We start from the raw sequence: 19,138 nt of genomic DNA, 5'->3' as shown, positions 1-19,138 counted from the left end.
GCCGGGACGCGGAGGCCCCTCCCCGCCGCGCCCCTACTCGGGCTTGCGCAACAGGCGGCGGTTCCCGCGGGCGCCCGCCGCGCGCTGCCCCATCACGGCCAGGCGCGCCCAAGGGAGCGGGAGGAGCGCCCGGGAGGAAGGAGCGGCGAGGGGTGTGTCCCCCGCTGCGTGCTGGGCCCGGGGGGGCGGGGCGAGGCGCGGGGGGCGGGGCCGCAGCGCCCATAAAATCGCCCTCCTCCAGGGCATAAACAAACCTCGCCTGGCTCCCAGCTCCGGCTCTGGAGCACACGCTTCTCTCCGCCTCTCTCCTCGCTCCCTCTCGGCGCCGCCAGCCTCGCTCCGGCTCCTTTCGCTTTTCTCTCTCAACCTGAGTGAGGTAAGCCTGACGCCCTCTTCCCGCCGGGCGGGGAGGGATCGGTCGCCCGTGGGTGCTGCTGCAGCCCCTGGACCGCCCTTTGTGGCCCCCCCGGAGCTGCAAGTGCTTGGCTTCTGCGAGGCGCGAGGGCGAGCGCGAGCGCGAGCGCGAGGAGGGGCTTTGGGGAGCGGGCACTGCTGGAGTGAGGGGTGTCGATTCGGCAGTAAGAGGAAAAAAGAGGTCCCCGTTCACCTTTCCCCTCCCTGAGCAAGTGGGATCCTGGGGGTCGGGGTCGGGGGTGGAAAGGCGCGGGGAACACCTTGATCGCGCTTCCCAAGGCCTTCCCAGATCACCGCTGGCGCCACGGGCCGGGGGCGCTCTGGAAGTGGGCGCAGGAGGAGGGACCCAGTGTGTGGGGGGCTGTGTCCCTGGAGTGGGGTGTCTGGGGAAGGAGGGATTGAGCGCGCGTGTGTAGAAAGGAGGTGGGTAGGGGTGAGCGGCGCTGGGGATGAGGAGGGAGCAGGGGGCGTGGGTGTGTCTGCTTCCCAGACTGTGCCCAGAATCAGCGTGCGTCTGAGGGGCGGGGGCTCATTCAGCCTGGAAGCTGGGGTGGGGCTCGCTTGTGTGTGTGTGCGTGCGTGTGTGTGTGTGTGCGTTTGTGTTGGGGGAGGGTCCGAGGTGTGTCACCGCGCGTGCCACACGCGCGGGAGCGAGGGTCGGCGAGCGCGGCTGGGCGGCGTGCGCCCCCCGAGGTGGCCCGGGGGGGGGCGCTCTGGCGTCGCGGAAGAGGTGGCCTGGGCCAGAGGGGTCTTGGGGGCATCTGGCGGCCCTGTGCTCTCTGGGGCTTCGAGTGGCGTCATTTTCACCTCCGCCCAGCCTCCCCCGCTTTCCTTCTCTCCCCGGCCTCCCGGGCCAGCCTCTCCTGCCCTCCAGGGAGGAGAACAGCTGGAGTTGCTCGGACGTTCCTGGGAGATCCGCCGCGGTCTCTGATTCAGTCGTGGGCAGGGCGTGTGCAACGTGCTGGGCTCCGGGGCAAGAGCGCGTCCCCGCTTGGGTCAAATTAGTGGCTGAAGCCGGGATTTAGTAGATCTTTTCCTTACTCCCCACCACCTCCCCCATTCTCCCGTCTGTCGCCTCTGCTGTCAGACGTCCCTGTGGGTCTGGGGCAGCACCGATTTGTGGCTTGGAAGGGCGAGGTGCCTGGCAGCTGGTGGCGGAGAGAAAAATGGTTGGGGAGGGCCCGGTTATCTTGTGCCTGAGACCAGCTATTCTTCACAGATGTCCTGGGCACTTCAGTTTGTTTGGTTCCTTTGAATTACTGGGAAAGATGAAAGATTCAAAGAGAGTTCAGCCAGTGGCCACACAGGAGAGCTTTAGCTTCCTCCTAATGTCCATCAGCCATACTTCACCTTCTCCTAAAGAACAAAATATCTAAACACAAACCGTGTTCTTGCTACGAAAAATGCAGTTTCAAGGCAAACCTTCCAGCACAGCCTCCTCCTGTACAAAAATTCTGGAATCTTGACTGAGTTTCACAAACGTGAATTGAAATAAGCAGGATACAGAGCGTGCAAACCCCAGCGCCTGCCTTCAACGGGCTCGTGAACTAGGGGGGAACTGCAGGTGAGGGTGCGGTCTGCAGCCCACTCTGGTGGTAACTGATGGGGCGCCACAGGGTGGGAGTTAGGGAGGTAGAGGTGGTCAGGAAGTGATGGGAAACCTCCAAAGGAACAGTGTTGTGGTGTAAGGAGCGAAGCTTGGGATGTCCCCAAACCTGTGATTTCTTAGCTTTGTGGGACCTTGTCTCTCATTAGAGAGTGAGAAGGAAGGTGTCGCCTGCCTCGCCCTGGCACCTGGCCCTGGGTCCAGGGCCAGGCCCTTGGGAGGAGATCAAATACAGACATTGAATGAATTGAATGGCTCCTTCCCTTCTGCCCCGTTCCCCAATGATCCCACAGGTAGGCTCCCAAGGAGGCAGTTGACCTTTTCGTGGTAGCGTGTGACTGGGCTTTCCAAGGAGACCTTGCAGCAACTCTTGGGGTCTTCTTTCCTGAGAAACGATTCCACGATTACCATCCGTTGTTTTGGTAATTTGGACTGGAATTTAAAACTCACACAAGTTCCTGGTCCAATTCCTACCCATTTTACAGATGGAAACTGAGGCCCGAAGGCAGGGAATGATTTGTCAAGGATGAGCCGAAACTGGGACTCGGCCCTCCAAGACCCTCTCTGGGGGTCTCCTGGCTGGGACTGAAGGTGGTGTAAGGGGGTCTCAGTCTTGAGAGATTTAGTTTTTGCTGTCGGGGGGAGCAAAAATAAATTGGATCCTCACTGAGTTTCTGGTGAGGAAACTTTCCAGACAGAATGTGGGTGATTGATTGATTGATTTTCAGCGTGAATCATGTGTTCGTGAGAGAGAGCAGAATCAGGCTAGTGAGAAAGGCCTGCAGCCCTGCTAAGTGGTGGTTGATGGAATTTGGGCTACCTCCTCCAGCCTGGACCCCAGATCTAAACAGAGCTGGACCCCCCTTTCCTTCCCCTCAGTGCATTGAAATCTGGCCTGAGCTGCCTCAGCATGGATGGGAAAGAAAGATCGCATTGTATTTTTCTGATGGCCTGAAGCTGCAGTTCTTCCTTGGGATTCAACTCCAGAGAATCCCATCCAAGGCATGACTCAGAAGGCCCTGTGCTTCAGAGAGGAAGCCAAAATGATGACTCAGCATCTAAGATTCTAGCAGGGAGGGGGCCTGACTCAGGCAGAGGGGGCTGGGGAGGACAGGACCTCTCTCTCTCCAGGTCAGCAGCGGTATCCCCGCATCCCCTCTCATCCTTGCAAGAGCTCTGCCAGGGCTGTCTTGGCTCCATTGAATGGATGAGAAAATCAAGGCCAAGAATGTTTAAGGGACTTGCCTGTGGGCCACATGACTGCAAGTGGGAGAGCCAGACTTAGAACCCAGAGAGTCAGACTTGAAAGCCTTTGTTCTTTAAATGCATGGACACCAAGGAGGGGATGGGGGGTGGGTGGGATGAACTGGGAGATTGGGATTGACATAGATACACTAATATGTATAAAGTAGATAACTAATGAGAACCTGCTGTATAGCACAGGGAACTGCACTTTGCTATACAGTAGAAACAAACCAACATTGTAAAACAACTATATCCCAATTAAAAACAATTAAAAAATAAAAAGATGTCAGATCTCCACTACATAGAAAAAAAAAAGAAAGGATTTGTTCTCTTTCAAGGTAGTGTGTTGGGGTGACTGCATAAAGGCTGGAGTGGAAAGTGCAGAGAGGCAGTCGGGAGCTCTGGGCCTCAGTTTCCCCCCCTGAAAAATGAGAACAACAGACATTGTCTCATAGGGATGTGTAAATATTAATTGAGTTAATCCGTGGAAAGAGCTGAGAACAGTACTCGCCTGTGAGGACACCATGAGGGACTTTGCTGTCAATCATTTCCACTAATGATATTCTTAAGGCATTTCCTTGGCAATCTGGCAGTAACCTTTGTTCTAAACTTATCCAGACCAGTGGGAGTGCCTGCAAACGCTGGACTCCTGTTTGGCTTCTCGAAGTTTTTCCAAAAAGCTAGGCTTATGCTGATCGCATAAAAATGTAATGGGAACCTTGTCTGAAATGCAGATTTCCAGGCCTAGTAGGTCTGGGATGGGCTAGGAATCTGCATTGTTTCAAAGCTCCTTGGGCTGAGTTGGGGGTAGGGTGTACTGAAGGCAGCTGGAGCTGAGGATATCTGCTCCAGAATAATGGGTGGGGGAGAGGAAAATAAAGGGGCGGCCACAGTTCTCACATGTCCAGGGTCTGGGGACACAGTGCTCAATAAGTAGCTTTTATCTGGTTAAAGGGCTTGTGATTTCTGGGCATCTCCTGGTTCAGCTGAGATAGGAGACATCCTTGCTATTTCTCAGGTCCCCAAACTGAGGCTTGGGCAGTTCGCTTGCTTGTCCAGTCTCAAGTGATGGGGTTCTGTTCCATGCGAGCCACCCTGGACCTTTCCCTGCCCAGACCCTTCTGAACTTGTCTTTGGAGCTTGAACTTGGTTTCTTGGCTTCAATTCAGGCATCCCTTCCTGCCTCCCTGTTCTCAATCTGGTCTCAGCCCTGCCCTTCTACTTGCTCTTTCTCTTTATGCCTGGAGACAGAGACAGGCAGGTTGGCCATCTCTGCTGCAGAGCCTGAGGAGGTTAAGTTCCCTGGACACTCACTTGGCGCCCTGCTGTGCCAGCCCAGGCTTGGAGGTGGGTGTGCGGGAGGGGTGGGGGGACTCTAATTGGATGTGCATGGAGCCCAGATCTCCAGGGTGGGCACCTTGTGAGAAGAGACCTGGGCAGTCCTGGAAGTCTGATTTGGCACTGCAGGAGAGATCCGATTACAGAATTCGGGTCCACACGCAGGTGTCTCTTTGACCCAGTCTTTGACGTCTTCATTTACTGAAGACCTGCCAACCCCTGCCCACCTGGACTCCATCTCCAGGCATTTCCAGTCCAGCCGAGCTGTTCCTCCAACAGGTGGTAGGAAATGGGGCTCGTTAGCTGTCTGGGGGCCTCATCTTATATCGTATAGATTTTTTCCCCCTTAAACCCGTGCAAACCTCTGTACATATAAATTTTACACCCATGTACGGCTCTGTTTAAAGAGGTGGATGAGGACCAGAGCTCCATCCTGTTCCCCCATCTTGACCCCCGCCTCCACCCCATTGGCTTTGAGAAGGTTCTGGGCAGCTCTCTCCGAATGTGGGTGGGAGAGGCATTCTTAAGAGATAGGTAATTCTGAAGACTCTCTTAGCTGGGAACTCTCCCCTCCTCTCCCTTCTTCTTATTAATCACTGAACTTGCCTCCTTTCTCCCCCGCTTTCCCCACCAGGCAAGCAGGCAGGCTGGGTTAGGTCCCCTTCTTGGATCACTCTGAGCTGTGTCTCCTTATTTACCCATTTTCCTGTAGACCTGAGAGCCTGGCACTTAGTAGGCATTCAGTTAATGTTGGTCCAAAGGAAACCTCCATTTATTAAGGAAGTAACTTGGGCCCTTTTGTGTAGGAAGATCAGAAGGCCATCCAGAAGGTAGAAGCAGCAAGACCAGTTCGGGGAAGGATCCCGTCAGCATGGCAGTCGTCCCATCTCGGGGACAAAGGGTTTTGTAGGAAGAATCTGCATCCACATCCTATGCGAACACTGGCTCTGTCTGTGTGCTTTCCACAAATTATCTCACAGACCATTCAGTGCCACCCATGCTTGTCCCGCAGATTCACAGAAAACTCCTCTAACCCACCCAGCATCCTCCTTTGGACTTCCGTTCCTGCGGACGGTCTGATCTTCTCTCTGCCAGACGCCTTGCTGGGCTGCCAGAACTCCGCTGAGAACCTACAGGAAGATCCTGGGTGGTGCTGCAGGGAAGGGGGTGGGCGAGGACCAAGTGCTAACCCCTCCCTCTTCCTGCTATTGTGTCCCAGACACACTCCCTGACCTTTTTGCTAGTTCTGTGCTCTGGCCGAACACGGAGAAGTTCCATTTCAGCTCCAGCCTGGTACCCTGGGAATGGATGCGGTGGGGGTGTGGCTTCTCTTTAGTGATTCCTTTCTTATTCTTTCAGCATCAGACAGTCTGTTGAATGCTGCTGAGGGTCAGCCTCCATGCAAAGCACCGGGGGCCTCGGGGAATTCTGATCCTCTGATCCTCTTTTCCGCAACTGCGTTGGCACTGTTTTTTTGACTTTTGAAAGCCCTATTTTTGACTTCCCTTCCCCTCAACTGGGAAACTTTCTTGAAGTTCCAGTGAATCTCCCCATACTGTTTAAATTAGTTAATTAATTAATTAATTTATTTTATTGGCTGTGTTGGGTCTTTTTTTGCTGTGCGCTGGCTTTCTTTTAGTTGTGGTGAGTGGGGGCTACTCTTCGTTGTGGTGAGTGCGGGCTCCTCATTGCTGTGGCTTCTCTTGTTGCGGAGCACGGGCTCTAGGCACGTGGGCTTCAGTAGTTGCAGCGCATGGGCTCAATAGTTGTGGCTCACGGGATCTAAAGCGCAGGCTCAATAGTTGTGGCGCATGGGCTTTGTTGCTACGCGGCATGTGGCATCTTCCTGGAGCAGGGATCGAACCCGTGTCTCCTACATTGGCAGGCGGATTCTTAACCACTGCGCCACCTGGGAAGCCCCAGGCAGATTCTTAACCATTGCGCCACCTAGGAAGCCCTTCCCATATTGTTTACTAGGTTGATGACATATAGAAAACATTGAGAGCTGAGGCCACCAACTTGCTTACCCTCCCCAGAGCCTTGGGTTTCAAAAGGTCCAGAAAACATCAAGAGAACCCATGAACTGCCTGGTAGCTTGGCATCAAAATCTCTTTGGCAGAGAAAGGACCAAAGAACGTGTCCACAGCAAGGCGGGGAGAGGCGAGGCGTACCCCAAGACTACTTTCCTTGAGGTTAAGGCAGACTGGGGACCGTCCTCTGGAAGCTTGTGGGGATGGCTGTATTCGGGGAAGATGTTATGGCACACAGCAGCAGCACCCATTGATCCCCTGTCCCCCTTTTAAATTCTGTTCTATAAAGAGCCCAGTGTGCTGGAAAAAACACCGCTTTCATGTGGCTTGGAAACCAGGCGTGCTCTGGAGGGGACAAAATCTGGGCCAGTGGCTGACAGTCACAATTGATGCAAACTTATCAACAGTCGCTCCTGGTCCCCCTCTCTCTGCTTCACTGAAGGACTCCAGGAGGCTGTGGTCTGCCCGCCCCTGCCCTGCACACCTGCACCCACGTCGAAGGATGGAGTCTAGCCTTTAGGGAGTCACGTGGGCCCTGGCGTTTGAGCCTCAGGTTACCCATCTGTAAGCCGGGATGATCAGGGACCTCAGACGAGGAACAGATAGGACGAGGCAGTGAACCCTTTTTCAAAGTATTGTATTTGCTGTGTCAGGAAGGCACTTTGGGGAAAAGCTAAACACAGAAGCCCTTCTGGCTATGATGAAGGGAGAATGGAAAAGTCTAAGATGTGGACTTTGCCCATAGCCTGGGCCTCTCGTGGTGGCTCAGAGGGGGCTGCGTGTGGTGGAGGGAGAAGCACGTGACTCCCCTAGCTGATCTACACAGGAGAAACCTCCCGGGCACACACATAGCCCATCCTCAGCACATCCTGCCTGGGGCTGGGTGCACAGCATGTGTGTCTATTTAGAGCAAGCTGGTGTCACGGTCAACTGTCTCCATTAAGTTTGTTTTAAGCTGTGCCATCTTGATGCTTGGTGACTTGGGGTACATTTCTTTTTTTTTTTTTAAGAACTTTTATTGAGATACAGTTAACATACAATAAACTGCATATATTTAGAGTACTATTTGGTATCCTAATCTCCCAATTCATTCCCCCCCAACCCTCCCCGCTTTCTTGGGGTACATTTCTTAATCTCTCTGTGCCTCCGTTTCCCTGTCAAATGGTGACACGATGGGGTCCACCTTTAGGGCTGCTGGAAAGCTCGAAGGAGGGACAGAGTTTAGAGCCCAGGCATTGCCACAGAAGTTCTTGTTGCTGTGATCCTTCAGTGTCTGTGCAGGGCGGGTGCACCCTAAGGCTCCCAGAATGCATCCTGGGTGTTTCCGTGCTAGATGCCCCTCTGCCCTGCCTCGGAGGAGTTCTAGGGGCCCAAATTTGCTGAAGAGGGAGAGCAGATGGTCCCCCCGGGTGGCTTGTTGGAGGAGTGCCGGAACTGGAGGGAGACCCCAGTCTTACGGACAGGGAGGGGTCGAGACCGGGAGGAGAGGTTCTTCCAGGTTCCCAGGGCAGACGGACCCAAGCAGAGCCAAGCTGCAAGGGGCCCTGGTAGGACCCCAAGGTGCACGGCCCTTTTGTCTCTGTGCAGCACCCTCCCACCTAGGCTGCCATCTGTCCTGAGTTTTGGGGACCACATGATGTTTGTAGAACACACGCCACATATTTTGTAGATGGGAAGCCAAGGCCCAGGGAGGGGATGAATGACTTGGGGAAAGTCATGTGGCAGGAGAGGGGCAGGGTTCCCACGCCCCGACTCCTAAGCAGTGTGCCTCCTGCTCCCGGGCTTTTGAGAATCCCAGGCTCTGTGTGTGCCCTCACTCTCCTGGTGACCGCTTAACAGCTCTCACGTGACCTCATTGCCTGTGATGCCTCTGCCCACTGCCTTCCCAGTCCCAAGGGTCACCTTCTTCCCGTCTCCAGGCAAATCTCAGTCTTGGCTTCCCTGGAACAAGAGAAGTCCAGCTAATTGCTGACTAGCTCCTGGGTCTGTTGAACTGGAAAGGTATTTGCCCGCCCCCCCTTGGGCCTTTGTTACTCATTCACCCTCGTGGTCGTGCATTGCATCTGATCCCTGGAAACCTAAGTGGCACTTGCCGAACCTCTTCTCTGCGTCCCCTCCTTGCTGGGCCACTTGGGGACTAGGGATGTATAAAGCACAGACTGTGTCTCCACGGATGTCCCTGGGTCTCTGAGGCAACCAGGAAAGTGTACTGATTAAGCAGCTATTTGCCAGGTTCTATGTGCTGTAGTTCTATGTGCCGTAGTTCCATTTAAGCCCTGCTGCTACTCGCTGGGAGTAAGAGGGTTATTATGCCCATTTTACAGATGAGCAGACTGAGGCTCAGAGGTTAGATCTCAGAGCCAATCAATGGTGACGCCCAGGTCTGACTCTCAAGTCTTCTCCCCTCAACTCCTGGCTAACTTTCACTTCTGCGATGTTGGTTTTCTCAGAATTCCTTCTGGGCAGGCAGGTGGGAAAGGAAGAAATGGTATAAACCAGTCTGGCAGCTGGCGTTGTGACCTGGAGCCCTGTTTTGGACACAGAGTGGGGTTTTAGCAGAAGGAGACCTGTGCCGACCTCATTTCCTGTCTGAAGCGGCTTCCTCCTGTGCTGAGACACAGATGGCAGATACCGCCCCAACCCCATCCTGCAGGGTGGAACGGAGGGCTGGGAATCGGACACCTGGGCACCCACCCACCCACCGTGCCCCATGCAGCCTGGCTCTGTCACCCCCTGTCCACTGCGTGGATGTCTCAGCCCTTCTCAGTCCCACGCTCTGCGCTGGGACTCTCCAGGAGGCAGTGGAGAGGGACAGGGACGGGCATCTAGCGCTCGGCCTCAAGCCCAGGGAGAGCTTGTTGAGCCAAGTGGGACCTTAGGTCGGCTGCGGGAAGTGACCTCCAGGGGTGGGTGCCCTCCGAGTGGTGCCTGGAGGGGGTGGCGACAGAGACACCAGCCAGAGCACGCAAACCAGGTCACCTCCCATCTGTCCTGACTTGTCACATAGTAGAGTCTTGTCAACAGAGCTATTATGGGTCCTTTCTTACCTCACTCAGTGCCTGGTGCATGAGAATCTGCTGTACAGGAAGGCCACCTCCGAGCAAACCGCCTTACAATCCACGCTTCCTGGAACTCAGATGGTCTTTGAGGGCTGCTCTTGCCGCGTGGTGGGTGAGGTGAAGAGCAGATGGTAGGGAGGGGGAGACCAGGCGCTGCCGGGAGGTGTCCCTGGCTTCATCCAAAACATGTCAGCTTTCTTCTTAAAAACAATCCATTTTTATGTATTGAACTTCCTTATAAGGTTGCCTTTAGATAGACAGCTTCTGAAACAAAAGTTTGCGACGTTTTTTGTCTGAGGCTACCGAGACAGGGTGAGGGCTGGCCTCAAGTGGCCTACGTCAGCAGCGTTGAATCGAGAGCACCCGGCCGTCTTCCTGCTCCTCCAGTAGCTCAGGGAGGCTGGTGGGGGGCGTGAGGAGGGGCAGGGTGGGGTTCGAGGTGCACCTTCTGCATCCCGTGTGGGCAGCCTTGGTTGTTGCAGGCAGTGACCTAGGTGGAGGTCCTGGCCAAGCTTTCCCTGCCGTGCCTTTTGCAGTTACAGTTATCAGCTGTAGGCCGCCCCGGGCCTACAGGTTCCCCGCCCCCGCTCCGCCCCCACCGGAGTGTCCTTTGCTTTCTCTGGTCTACCCTGCAGACATCAGAGTCCTGGGGCCCTCACGGGCCCCTTCTTGGTCTAGGCCAGGGCGTCTCAGCCTCGTCACCACTGGGGCCAGATAACTCTGCTGCGGGGCGTCCCGTGCAGTGTGGGGTGATTACCAGCAGCCTCGGCCTCCACGCAGGAGATGCCAGTAGCATCTCCCAGTCGTGAAGATGGAGCATGTTTCCAGACATCGCCAAATGGGGCGGGGCGGGGGGACGACCACCCTCGTTTAGACAAACACTGGGGTAGCTCTCCGTGGGCTCGCCCCGAGCCTCCCCAAGGCCCTGAGCACACGGAGGGTGGGGCTCTGTGAGACCCCCTCACCCAACCCTCCCAAAGCAGCCATTCTCAGATACGTGATAATTAAGGGAGACGCGTCCGTTTTCAAACCCAGTGCCTCACGGGGTCTGGGGAGCTGCGTTGTCAGACGCTAAAGGTGTGGGGTAAAGAGATTTCTCCAGGGGCGTGTTTGGGAAGCCAGGGAAGCTGGAATTGAACTGTTTCTTTCTCTGAAGGAGGATGAGGGGGCAGGTGGTGGCTGACAGCCTGGTGGAATCGTGGCATCTGGCAGCCAAGGAGACCCGAGCACACCGAGCTGAACTGCAGCCTGGGTTGAGTCCTTGTACGTGTAGACCTGTCCTCAAGGCGCTTCACCCTTGTGGTTTAGTGATCACCTGAGAGTGAATTTAAATACAAACGTAGCTGTGAGGCTGCGTAAAAGCCGTTCATCTATCTATTCCACAAGCGAGTTGAGGCCCGGCTTTGCACCTGGCTGTGATGCTGGGAGCCACAGGTAGGGAAGGGAATGAGCCAGGTAGGCTGCCTGTCCTGAGGAGCTCGCAGGTGGGGATGGAGGCCTGCCTGGACCCAGCCAGGGGGTAGCGGGAGACCCTGACGTCACCCCTGGGTTCTGAAGGAGCGCCTGTGAAATGTAAAGTCCTTTGCCTCTCAGCACGAAAGGCGGCGTTGCCAGAGCCCTGGGCTTCTGGAAGGCTCCCTGGGCTGTGTAGGCGAAGTGTCCCACGGCCAGAGTCTTGGGACCGCGAACACGCTGAGTTAGCAAGGCCGACAGACCTTGGCTTTTCATGCCTCCTGCCTCCAAGCTGGCAGCTGCCCAGCAAAGCGCACAGATATAAAACTGACTTTGTTTTCGGAATGTTCTGGAGCCTAGACTCCAGAGGCTGCATAAAGGCATTCTTGTGGGGCTGGTTTTCTACTGGGGAGAATCGTGCCGGGGCCCCAGAGCGGAGCGTCCCCGGGGCTCTGCCCACGGAATGCCATGTACCGGCGCGGGGCTGGGTGCGGGGTGGCCCCCGCCCTGTCACCCGCTGACCTCTGCGAGGTGTATCACAAAACGGGTTCTTCTGGGTTCAGGTCTTCAGAGGAGCCCTGGCGTGGAAGTTCAGAGACTGGCTTACATTTTTCTCCCTCTGGCTGTTACATCCGAGAGGCCGTGGGGAGCTTGGGGCGAGGTCCCTACTCCAGAAAGGAGCAGCATGAGGGCCCCGCTCTCGGGTTTTCACCAAGTTCCGGATTCAGAAGGTCCAGGTCTGTGACCTGGGGGTCCCTGGCCCCCTCGCGTCACTTACGCCTTCACCCCATCTCTTCTGCCTCTGCGTGTAGCACGTAACCCTCATTCTGGGTTCATCGTGTCTCGCCCCGGTACTGGTGGGCGCTTCGTCCTTCCAGTTTGACTACTGTTCACCCGTGAGAAGAAATGTTTATGCCTCCAGGTCCCTGATTAAGCTCCCAGAAGTGTGCTCCGTCCCTGTCACCACCCAGGCCTCGCTCCCTAGGGAGTCAATCATGGTGGCATTTCCACTGCCAGAACTCTGCGCAGCCGAGCTTTTTTGGTCCTTCTGCACCTGCCCAGGTGTCAGAGCCGAGGGGGAACTCTTCTGGCCCACTCGGATCTCCACCCCCACCCCTGCCCCCCGACCCCTGCTTTCCCACCCCCGCTCGGGCTCACGAAGTGCTTTTTGCCTTGAAGGTCCTTTTTCTTTCAAAATCCTCCAGCGTGTTCAGTCCTGTCAGGCCCCTTGTCTGGAGGTGTCCCCTGCCCCTCTTTCCCCCAGCATAGAGCGGAGTGCCTTGGACAGAGGTGGACATGGGGGTATCTGTGTTGGAGCCCCTCTGGCTTGAGGATGGAGGAGGGGGAAGCTAGTACCATGCCTGCATGCGGTGGGCCTCCGTGACCTTCTGTCCCTTTTTGGTTGTCAAGCTGGGGCTGCCTGACTTTGGGATCAGTGATGTGGCTCTCCTTCTAAAATGCAGGGAGAAACGTCCTTGGTGTGGTGGCTGGGCCTGCACCGGGGTGTGAGGGCCTGGTTTTGAGCGTAGATGTGTCTGAAAACTTGAGTTTCCCATCCCAGGAAATCTACTCCCCTCGGTCCTCAGGTGCAAGGGTGGGATGGGGCGGTGGGTAGGAGGTGGGAGCTGCTGGGCTGAGTGAAGACTCCCGCTCTGGCCTCAGATTTGCTCCTTTCCAGAAACATCTCTCAGCAGGACGTGCTAACCTCCTGGTCTCTGTCCCTTTGCAGGCAGGTGACAGCTGGGACATGTCTCGGGAGCTGCAGGACGTGGACCTCGCTGAGGTGAAGCCTTTGGTGGAGAAAGGAGAGGTGAGTGAAGATGTCCCTGGCTACCCCCATCCCATGTCCACTCGTACACGGGCACATGGGCGTGCACAATAGGAACACACATCCATGTACGCACCCGTGTGTGTGTACATACACCCACGTGTGCACACACACACATGTCCACTGTTCCCTGGTTTTCACAGGTCACTTTGTCCAGGAATGCAAAGGGACAAGAGGTACCAGTTCAAGTCCCAGCTTGGCTCCTGAGTGCTAAGACACTGTGGCCGGGCCCCTCACCCACCCCTGGCTTTTCTGCCCACACCTCATTGATCTCGTTTGTAAAATAAGGGCATTGGAACCAGAGTTCCTCTAAGCACCTCCACCTCTGACATCCTGTGGTTCTAGAGCCTGGAGCATGAAGCCCGTTGTCCATCGGCTCTGTCTGCCCCATAGCGTAGAGATTAAGGCCACACACTCCGGGACCAGACTCCCTGGGTTCAGATCCTGCCTGTGACATTCTGCAGCTTTGTGGCCACTGGCAAATCCTTCAACCTCTTCATGCCCCAGGTCTCCAAGTTTAAAACAGTGATGCTAGGACTTACGTCATGGGGCCAGGGTGAGGATAGAGCTGCTAGAACCTTGGCCCCTGAAGGGGACCAGCTCTGCTCATGAGCTCTTGTTGCTACAATTATTACCACCCTCTTGGCCAAACCTTTCAGGTCAACAAGGCCTCCCTGTTGGAGACAGAAGCCCCTGCCCTGCAGCCTCGCCTGGCATGATCCATCCTGGGCCAGCTGTGGATGGATGTGAAAAGTCTTTTCAGTTGCACAGTTGACACTGTATTTTTAAACTATGTTCACATCCCAGGTCTCACTGAGCCTCATAACTGCGTGTGATGAGACACCTTTTTTAAAATGTAAAGCTCAGGTTCAAAAGTGCAGCTACTCTAAGGTCAACTAAATGCTTTTGAAAGTAATAATTAGCATGCACGAGCCACATCCTGCGTGCCTGTCTCTGGACCAATTATACTTCATGGGTTCTCCCCTGCTAAACGAAAGGATGAGGCTGTGGTTGATTAGAGACTAGGTTCTGTGACTGTTGCCATTGTACAGAAGAGGAAGCTGAGTCTCTGGGAGGTCGGTTCGTCCTCCTCGGTCAGTCACGTGGCTACAAAGTGTGGGGCATGGAGGCAAACTCCGGCCAGCTGCCGTTGGTGAATGGGCTGAATGGGCTGTTCATTTAATTCCTCTATGACTCTGCACGTGGCTGCTCTGTGTTAGGTCCATTATTTCATAGACTTTTCATTATGAAGGTGGGAGGCAAATCTCCATTTCCCATTACACAGATAAGGAGCTGGTCTTGATGGGAAGGGAATTGTCCAAGTTCATTTGGCTAGGTGACACAGCTAGGATTGGAAGCCGGGCCAGGGGAAGCTGCAGAATCCTTGCTGTCATTCCTGTGCTAGGGGGCCGCACACGTCTTCTATAAAGGGCCGGGTGATAATATCTTAGGCTTTGAGGACCACCTGGGTTCTGCTGTAACTACTCAGTTTTATAGTTACATCATGAAAGCAGCCCTAGACAATATGTAAGCAAATGGGCTTGCTGTGTTCCAGTAAAATTTTACTTACAAAAACAAGGTGGAGGAAGGGGGAGGGCCATAGTTTGCCAGCTGTACTACTATTCTCTCTGCATGTTCCAAATCCATTTCCTCTGCTGTCTGAATCTTTGACACAGTCTTGAAAAGCAAACAAACAAACAAACAAAAAACCCCAGGTGATACAAATACACATGAACATATTCTCCTCTCCCCCTTTTGAAAAACCGTGGGAAATAGTCCACCACACTCTGCTTTATTTGTGTAACCACGTATGCTGGAGACCTTTCCAGCGTCAGTCCACGGGGCCCTTGCTTCTCTATTTCCAGCAGCACAGTGTTCCACCACGTGTATTTGACCAGTGCCCTGTGTGTGGCCATTCAGGTCCACGCTACCATTACCAGCAGTGCTGCAGGATGTTCGGTCACTCATTGGATGTTGCATGTACCTCTTTTCACACACATGCAGGTGCAGCTCTAAGATAAATTCCCCAAGTGGCATCGCAGAATCCAAGGGAAAATGCATTTTTAAACACAGTATTTATGTATTTCAGGCAGCCTAGTGTGACCCCTGGAAAATTTTATTTCTGCAACAAACATCTGAGAGGTTATCAACTCTAGGTTACATGTCAGTCTATCTCTAAGTTTAGATGGAAGTAAACCTTCCAATTCTTTGGATTGATTCAGCAAAGTGTTTTTAAATTAAGTTTGCTACTGGGAAGTTCTTGACGTCTGTCCTCAATCTGGATGACCTATGCCCTCTTGCTAACATTTTGAAGGGTAGGGTTATACAGAAGAGATTTTCTATTCCCGCCTACAAATACACACACTGCACGCACGTGTGCACACACACACACAAAGTATTGGCCATATTTGCTTCCACCTGAATTTATCAAACTCCCTGAAGTTCTTAACCCTAGCCCCAGGGAGTGTGAAGCTATTTTAATCTCCTTCAGCAGGCGGCTTTTGCAATCTTATCTTCAAGCCCCTGGCTGTCCCAAGGGGTCCCCCTTCCCCTTCCTTCACCTCTTTTGCCGTTTGCTCTGCTGAGCTGTTTCCCTTCATAGTGGGTGGTGGGTCTAGCTGGGCCTCAGCTTTCAGGGGATGTTTGAACTCCATCTCTGAGCCGGGAGGAAGGCATGCCAGCCATATCTCTTGGAAACGTTGGTCAAGGGTGGCTCCAGCGCCAACTCTGAGCTGTACTTTCACTGCTACCCAGGAGACAGGGGCCCTTTTCCTGTCTTTCTGGGCTTGGCCTGCCACTGACAGCTCTGGCGCAAGATGGAATTTGGTCTGGACACTCAGAATTGTTGGATTGAGGGAAATGCTCTGCTCTCCTCTTCCACCCATGAGAGATGGATTTTAATCCAGATGATGGGCTGTTGTAGAAGAAATGTAAAGACAGTGACATGGTCAGGTTTGAGCTTTAAAAGTGTAGCACATAGGTGGAGACAGAGAAATCAGTTAATAGGCATTATAGTCCTCTATCTCTCAAGCTTGTAGTCAGCTTAGACCTTCAGATCTTTTTTCACCAAGGCAGTAGTCAAAAAGGAATCCATCTAATGTGTCTGCTTTTCTGCTGGGCTGCTATTCTTTGAGATGAAAAGTCTCTCTCTGTAAGGAATTAGAGAGGCCCCACAGAGGACATAGGGTAGATATAACAGACTCAGGGCGGAGAGGTACTTGTGTTTTAACGTTACTTCTCTGCCCTGGGAAACTGATGAAACTGACCATCTCTCTCGTCTCTCCACAGACCATCACCGGCCTCCTGCAAGAGTTTGATGTTCAGGCAAGTAGGAGGCGTGGCTTCCCCCTTTCCTACTGTCTTCTCTCTTTTTCCCTTTTTCCCATTGGTTAGATCAGTGTTCAGACGTTAGGGGTAAGAGGAGAGAAGGAAGTGGCCTCAGCTGGTTCCCCACACTCAGCTTCTTCTCTCCTGATAGAAGCAAATTTGAGTTCTGGCCAAGGAAGCAGAACCCAGTTACCCACTGTGAAAGCAGGACAGAGATCCAGTCTCCTTCAGCCCTGCAGAGCTGGGCAGAGCTGTGGGTCATGTGCGGAGGAAATGGCCAGACATTGGGTGGGCTTGGGACCCTGCGATGGGAGGGGACGGAGGAAGCAAAGGCTTGATGTTCTTGGCTCTGCTTGGGAAAGTGAAACCAGCCATCTCTGTGGTTTTCTGGCTCCATCTCTGCTCTGGGTTGGCATGAGAGCAAGGTGGGGGGTGCATGTGGAGGTTTGTCCAAGAACAAGCTTTTGGGAGAACAGGTCGGCCTCTCTTGGCTCAGGGGCAGGTCAGAACCTCAGGAACTGTAAATTCGGGACTCATTATCCCAAAGCTGCTTGGGTGCCACGCTGTGCCTGGCCCTGGAGGTGGGGCTGGACGTCTGAGCACATCTGGGTCTTCTGGGCTTCCCGGAGAAGACAGGACCAAATACAGACCGGATGCAGGCCGACGCGCTCACCTGGACCTCTGCCTGCACATCACACAGGTGCCCTGGCTTCTGGCCCATTCTGAGCCCTGCACCTCCATCATACCTCTCCCCCCCTTCTCCCCGTAATAGCTCACTCGTCCTCCTAAACCTTGTATTTCAATGATTGGCTCCACCAGAAGCTGGGCATCTTGGCGCTGTCTTTGGAAGGAATGGGAAAGAGGGAGAGGGGTTGGAAACGTCAGCTGGTGTGAAATTAGGGAGGTGAAGGTGTGAAGAGCACACGCAGGTGTGTGGGCCTGAGTGCGTCTACACGTCATCCTGACTCTACCCGGAGACCACCCTGACCCTGGCCCCGTGGAACCCCTGGCGTGTGTCCAAGGTGTTGGTTTCTGTCCGGCCATTTGTTCTCTGAGGCCAACACATCCCGCTGTGTAACGTTGCCTTGTTCAGAACGCGCTTATTACACCACCACGGTGCACCAGGCCCTGGGCACCCAGACACGTGGCACCTGAACTCTGCAGGGGACACCCCACTGAACCCCAGCCATGCTATTCAGTTGGGATCGCTGTCTCCATTTTAAAGCTGGGGAAACGGGGGCTCAGAAGCTAAATGTGTCTGGCTCTTGGTTGCACGGCTAGCACGGTGCCCTGTGCGATTTGACCATGAAACCTGCTTTTACAGCCTCCTGTAGTGTCTGTGTCAGAGCCAAGAGCAGGGAGCCTGAGCGAGAGTTAGTGGCCACCATGTGCCATTTACTTAAGGGGGCACTGGCTGGGCTTAAAGGCGGCTCTGTGAACTGGCAGGGAAGCTGCCTGACCAAGGGAGGTCCTTCCAGCCTGGGGCCCTTGTGCCTCCCTCTCTGTCAGCTGGCGTCTGGGGCAGGCTGCCAGGACAGCTTGGGCTGGGACGGGTCATTTCTACCCCAGGGTTTGTGATTAAAAGCAGCTGAGCCTGGAGACGCCCTCTCACCCCCCAGGAGCAGCTCTCTGACTCATCAGCCCTGAGTTTATAGCATCACTGCTGTCCCAGCCTCTCGGTGCCTCTGCAGTGGATGTACTCAGATCAGGGCTGGCATCTCCCCATTTTATGGGTGGAGAAACTGAGCCACCAAGACAGTGAAACGCTACAGTCATGCCACAGCTGAGTGTATCATGGCTTCTTGAACAAAAGCATCTTTTTTTCTCCTCTTTTGGAGTCAGGCCAACCGGATTTAATTCTAGCTGACCCTTTCAAGGTGCCCTTGAGCAAGTTACTCAGCTCTTCTGAGCCTGCCTTACGCTCCATCTGTAAAACTAACGTAACAGTAGGAATGAATGCTTTTGAGCCCTTCCTATGCACCAGGCACTATTCTGATCATGCTGCCTTTACTTTATTTAATTAACTGTGCTCATTTACTCTTCACAAGAACCCTGGGTGGGGCTTCTGGTATCATCTTATTGCAGATGAGTGGTGCCTCCAGGTCACACAGCCAGGGAGGCCCCCAGATTTCAGGCCCCTTCCCTCTCTCTCCCAGCTGTAACTCAGACACCAGTGCTGTTCACAACAGTACTTACTGCTCAGAAAGCAGAGGCCACGCTCTCTGCAAGAATGCAGATTACTGGCATGGTTGGCTGTGTGGAAGTGAACCTTAGACTCTGGGGTCTGGGAACCCCTGAGTCACCAGCTCCATATTGCACACATCCCTGGGGGTGGGAAAAAATGTGGTCAGACCTCCAGGCACATTTTCTCCTCGGGGGTCACTGCGGGTGGGAGGCTCACCGGGGTGGTCTTGGCTGAATCTGCAGCCCTTCTAGAGCTGGAAGCCGGGCTGCCTGGTAGGCTCAGCCCACCTTTGTGCAGAGGAACAGAGAGTAATCTGGCATGGGTAGGGTGGCTCCCTGGGTCTAAGACAGAGTGGGGGGTGGGGGGCGGGGTGGAGCTGTGAGTCACTCAGGCCCTGGGACAATGGCTAGTCACCCACCCCCACCCATCACCAACTGTGTCTGGTTCGTTTGTCCCACTGTGACTCAGACCATCAGCTCCCTGCACCTTCTATGCCATCCCTCTAAGGATGGAGGGACCTGAACCTGTCGTTTGCTTCCCTGGCTGCATCAGCACCCAGAACACGGACCTTGGTCTTCAAGGAGCGCGTGGTCTCGTGGGACATGGCCTCTGGTTCCACTCTTTATTGTACTTGTTTAAGAAGAAGAGAGTCGG

The 19,138-nt window shown here is 54.4% G+C and overlaps 1 protein-coding gene across 1 annotated transcript in view; it reads left to right on the top strand.

The window, feature by feature from the left end:
* The first annotated feature begins 252 nt into the window (after window positions 1-252).
* The window catches only part of NDRG1 (N-myc downstream regulated 1), a 55,215-nt gene continuing 36,329 nt past the window's right edge, over window positions 253-19,138 (top strand). The window contains exons 1-3 of the mRNA XM_057734412.1: window positions 253-376; window positions 12,874-12,954; window positions 16,261-16,296. Coding sequence (XP_057590395.1) covers window positions 12,892-12,954; window positions 16,261-16,296 — 99 coding nt within the window. The 5' untranslated portion in view covers window positions 253-376; window positions 12,874-12,891. The remainder of the gene's footprint in view (window positions 377-12,873; window positions 12,955-16,260; window positions 16,297-19,138) is intronic.

Source organism: Hippopotamus amphibius, chromosome 5 (assembly GCF_030028045.1).
Source record: "Hippopotamus amphibius kiboko isolate mHipAmp2 chromosome 5, mHipAmp2.hap2, whole genome shotgun sequence".
NCBI classification, from domain to species: domain Eukaryota; kingdom Metazoa; phylum Chordata; class Mammalia; order Artiodactyla; family Hippopotamidae; genus Hippopotamus; species Hippopotamus amphibius.
Note: the sequence above shows the minus strand (reverse complement) of the source record. Positions and strands in the feature narration are given on the sequence as shown.